General features: G+C 47.0%; 1 protein-coding gene across 2 annotated transcripts; it reads left to right on the forward strand.

The window, feature by feature from the left end:
* The first annotated feature begins 1,273 nt into the window (after nt 1-1,273).
* Nucleotides 1,274-4,048, forward strand: LOC129167174 (uncharacterized). 2 transcript variants are annotated; one of them, XR_008566013.2, is made up of 9 exons: nt 1,274-1,394; nt 1,485-1,589; nt 1,674-1,778; nt 1,854-1,886; nt 2,815-2,862; nt 2,975-3,066; nt 3,147-3,411; nt 3,552-3,764; nt 3,847-3,929. XR_008566013.2 is itself a non-coding variant. In XM_070553353.1 (9 exons), exons 3-9 carry the CDS (start codon nt 1,746-1,748, stop codon nt 3,909-3,911), a joined length of 795 nt encoding a protein of 264 aa, XP_070409454.1. In that variant the 5' UTR covers nt 1,277-1,394; nt 1,485-1,589; nt 1,674-1,745; the 3' UTR covers nt 3,912-4,048. The 2 variants fall into 2 exon arrangements, 1 of the variants encoding a protein (XP_070409454.1); XM_070553353.1 differs by having other exon boundaries at nt 1,277-1,394; nt 3,147-3,457; nt 3,847-4,048.
* Nucleotides 4,049-4,656: the final 608 nt, after the last annotated feature.

The raw sequence follows: 4,656 nt of genomic DNA on the forward strand, positions 1-4,656 counted from the left end.
TCGTATTTTATGTCACTGCCACCTTTAAACTAGCTGAGTTTACCGAAGTAGCTAGCTAACTATCAGTTTAACATGTAGCATGTACTGTTTAACCATGAAATTTAAATGTAAAATACGGTAAAATAATTAATAGGGCATATTTAGATGGGTAATAGGGTAAAACCCAGTGCATTTAAGATAAAAATGGGTTGAAATATGACGGGGCGCGCCGCTTGGGGGGACACTTCTGTGCTCCATTCTTTCATCCGGTAATCCTCAGCGGTCAGGCCGGGCAGGCTGACCGATGCGGCGCCTCGCTGCTGCGGGCTGACGGCTCGTGGAACTCGGAGACAGATCTGACCGGAGAAATACTGCAGCTCGTTGAGAAGTCTATCGGGCATACAGCGTTTCCCTTATATCCCACCGCCACGCCAACAAGATCCCAAGTTTCTTTGTTTTTGTTGGCGCTGTTTACCGAAGAAGCAGCGGGAACACCAGCAAGTTTCATCAGACTCGTAAAGTTAGTTTTTGCAGGGGACCCCCTGTATTTTACTGCTCCCTCCTGCAGTCTTCCCCTATTAAAATTTAAAATGTGTAACTTCATGTATTGGGATGAATGACTGATATTCATGTTAAACTCAAACGTTAGGTATTTAGGTGGAAAAAACAAAATAATAAACATTATACAGATGTCAAATAAATCAAACTGTAATTAAACTATATATTTTCAAAGTCTCGATTCTGGATAAAATCCAACAACATATGCTTTATAAATAAACACTACACATGGCTTTTACACACACACACACACACACACACACACGTTACATTGTGATTTCTTAGTAAATATTCTATTTGGCGAGAGATAAACTTTATTGTATTTATCCTAGTGAATCTATAATTAAACGGGTAAACTAGCAGTAGTACATCCAACATCAAAGAAAGTAAAATGTTATTATCAGGAGAGGGAGAATGATTAAGTGGTTAGCAGCAGTGTGCTAGACGATGGCCCCCTCCATGAGGCCACCACAGCTCAGCAGAACATCGTTGTAGCTTCTTCTGGGGAGAAAAACACTTACAGAAAAAATAAAGTTAACAGCTGAAATAGCAGGAAATAATACAGTTAAAGAGCAGATTGTAGAAGAAAGAAACCCCTGGGTTAAACTGGTCTGTCTACTGCATAATGCTGAACTCTAACATGTGTCCTCAGGGAAGGACCTGATTGGTGTCCAGAACCTGCTGAAGAAGCACCAGGCTCTGCAGGCTGAGATAACAGGTCATGAACCTCGCATCAAGGCTGTCACCCAGAAAGGAGAGACCACAGTGGAGGAAGGTAGAGCAGGTCTGGTCCTGACATGTTTCTGAGGTGTCTGCAGGTTCTGGCTCACTTTGTTTGGGTCCAGGTCACTTCGCTGGTGAGGAAGTGAAGACTAAACTGTGGGAGCTTCATGGACGTTGGGACAAGCGAACATCTCCACACCTGCTTTGTGTTTGTGTGACTTTAGGTTGTTTTACTTGAACTCGCGTCTTTAGCTGAATGAGGATGGAGAGACGGGTCGGACCTGGAGCAGGTCGAGGTCTTGCAGAAGAAGTTTGACGACTTCCAGAAGGTCAGACTTTTCCTCCTCTCCGTCTTCCAGCAGCAGCTGTCAGATCAGCTCAGGTGATAATCAGCAGGTGCTTTTGTCCTGCAGGACCTGAAGGCCAACGAGTCCCGCCTGAGTGACATCAACAAGGTGGCATCTGAACTGGAGTCAGAAGGTCTGATGGCTGAGGAGGCTCCTATGGTTCAGGCTCAGGTGAGCGTCACCTGTCTGCAGCAGCTGGTCCCTCTCACTTCCTGGTTTGTTAACTCTGCTCGTCTCTGTTTGTAGCAACAAGAACATCTGGGTTCTGCTCCTGGAAAGGTGCGTGTTGTCCTCCGCCTCCACCAGAACCAGACGTGGTGTTTTTGTTACCACTCATTTGTTTGTTTACAGGATGAAGCCGACTAACCCCGGCTTTCCACAGGAGTCGTCAGCAGCACGTTACTGCAGCAGCACGTCATAGCTGCTGATAGGAACCGCTGTGGTCAACAGAACCTTTTCCACTGGAGCCGTCAGCAGCGCGAGTCGGCCGCGTCTCAGGAGCAGCATGTCGCAGCCTTTACGCGCCGGTTCTATTTTCTACGCGCGACGCCTCTGAAACGGGTCAAGTTCGACATTTTTGGGGAAGGAAAGACAGGAAATCGGATGCGGAAATTGAGAGAAGCTACCGAGATTTTCAGAATAAAGAACGTACTGCCTTCCGGTTGCTTTACTTTTAAAAAAGGTTACTAACTGCAGCCCCGTTAGAAGTTATCACCTAGCTAGCGGTCTCCTTTGTTTTTCAGGTCCGTATTGGCGATTATAAAACGGACAGAACATAAAACGCAAACCATGTTGTAGTTTTCTCCTGCTTGTTGTTGTGTTTACTGACGAAGTCACTCGTGTGACTTCGTGCTCGGTCGGTGACAGCTGCTCCCCTGCTGCTTCGCGTCTCGTGGGAAGGGCCAAGCAGCAGCTTACGCAAGCAAGACGTGCTGCTGCAGTAACGTGCTGCTGACGGCTCCCGTGGAAACCCGGGGTAAGACGGCGTCACCCTAGAAGGTGAGTTCATTCAGCTGATCAGAGGTCACCTCTGATGGCCGCAGTCACGGCCGACCGTGCTGACATCACACAGGAATTCAGGTGACCCGGCAGGCACCAGGTGCTGGTGAAAGTGGGGACATGTCAGCTGGTTGCCATGGCTACAGTTATCTTTATGCATCTGTATGACTGCTGACTGGTGTGTGTTTCCTGTGACCTTTGACCTCAGACCGTACGGTTGGGCGTTCAGACGACGGCTAACTTTAATTCCATCAAGGTAAGAGGAAGCTCTTCCCTTCCTGTCTGAGCGATCCGTCTCCAGGTTTCCTTGTCCGGCGTCCAGCCCGCTGGCGTCCACCTTCATCTCACTGGGTTTGGTTTCTCTCCAGGAGCTGAACAACCGCTGGCGCTCGCTGCAACAGCTGGCTGAAGACCGGAGCAACATGCTGGGCAGCGCCCATGAGGTGCAGCGCTTCCACAGGTACCCCGCACACTTATGCGCCGCTTACGGGTCAGTAGAGTTTGGACCCACACTCAGACGGAGTTCTGATGTCTTCTCAGAGACGCTGATGAGACCAAAGAGTGGATCGAGGAGAAGAACCAGGCCCTGAACACAGACAACTACGGCCACGACCTGGCCAGCGTTCAGGCTCTGCAGCGTGAACATGAAGGCTTTGAGTGTGACCTGGCAGCTCTGGGTGATAAGGTCCGCTTCCTGATCGGTACCAGGACCCGGGTTGTCTCTGGAGACACGTTCTTCATGGTTCTGGTGACTCCACCCCAGCCGTTCCTGATCAGCAATCAGCGGGGTGCTTTCCTATTTAAGGTGGATGGAGGACACAATTTGACGCCAGAAGATTGCCTCAGTTTTGGTAGTAACCAGCCACTCGTGTTACCTCTAGTGTTCCTAGGATTAATGTTATTTCGTAGTGTTTTTGCTCTTATATTGGATTTACCATTCTTCAGGATTCCTGTCGACCTCATTGGATACTGACCTCTACTCCAGGATTTGGATATTCAACACACGGACCTTATCACCACCCTCCATAACCCACCTCTCATCTCACCCAGTGCCCCATCCACCAGGACGCCCCGCTTCTCTCCACCTCTGCTCCCTCTCCTGCGCTTCCCCCGGCTCTCTACCTCTCCCTCCTCCAGCCAACACATACACCCACCACAGTAAGTCTGCTGAACACCTCTGCCTGCCTACAATGGATTTTGAAACCAGAACCTAAGCTCACCTGTGTTCTCCCTCCTCCAGACGCTGAGCTGTTGTTGCAGTTCCAACCACAGACTTATCTGTGCACCTTAAGTTCCTCCTTATAAATAAATAATTTTTTCCATCAGTTTTTGGTCAGTGTTGTATTCTGCATGTCTTGGGTTAAGTACCTTCCTCCAAACATGACACTCCTCTTCAAAGAGCAAATCTGTTCAGCACATTCTGACAGACAGACCACCATTCTTCTGTCGTGATGCTGTACAGGACATTTTTAGAGTTTTTCTTTTTAAAGATAAATAGGATTACATTTAAAGAGCAATACTTTCACATTATCATTTTCCCACACTTCTGTATAATTGTATTTTGTTGTTTTTCAATAAAGAATGACAAATTATTTAAGTTTGGTTTTTGTTGCACACAAATATATATCTAAAAAATATCTACAAAGCTAATGTTTACATAAGTATGATTGGGTTTTGCAATACGGCACTATTTTAGTAAGATTTTTAAACCAAGTAAAGTTAGTAAAGAACACATTTCTATTGTCTGCTAAGAAACTGTTGGGATTTAAAATGGGCCTGTTGTACAAATAACTTGTAAATGATTATTCCTCACTTTTGTCTTAACCAAAGAAATTCCAGTAATTGAGCAAAAACATTTATTTTTAACACTACAGTTTATAAAACAGGGCGCAAAGTGTCGGCACATGTATGTATGTCGATGGTCCGCCCCAACCGAACCAGGAGACACAGACGTCAGGGAGGCCAAGGTTGTCTCCGGTCTCTGCAGCTCTCTGGGCACCACGCCTCACTCAGCTGTCTCCAATGATCCAAATGGCTATGGAGAAAAAAT

The sequence above is a fragment of the Nothobranchius furzeri genome, chromosome 7 (assembly GCF_043380555.1).
Source record: "Nothobranchius furzeri strain GRZ-AD chromosome 7, NfurGRZ-RIMD1, whole genome shotgun sequence".
Lineage (NCBI taxonomy): Eukaryota > Metazoa > Chordata > Actinopteri > Cyprinodontiformes > Nothobranchiidae > Nothobranchius > Nothobranchius furzeri.

What these genes read in the sequence shown, in the direction of transcription:
- LOC129167174 (XM_070553353.1), top strand. Translation starts at nt 1,746, where the DNA reads ATGGCTGAGGAGGCTCCTATGGTTCAGGCTCAG. An exon ending in CTCCTATGGTTCAGGCTCAG is followed by an intron (nt 1,779 to 1,853) that starts GTGAGCGTCACC and finishes CTCTGTTTGTAG; the next exon opens with CAACAAGAACATCTGGGTTC. An exon ending in GAGGTGCAGCGCTTCCACAG is followed by an intron (nt 3,067 to 3,146) that starts GTACCCCGCACA and finishes ATGTCTTCTCAG; the next exon opens with AGACGCTGATGAGACCAAAG.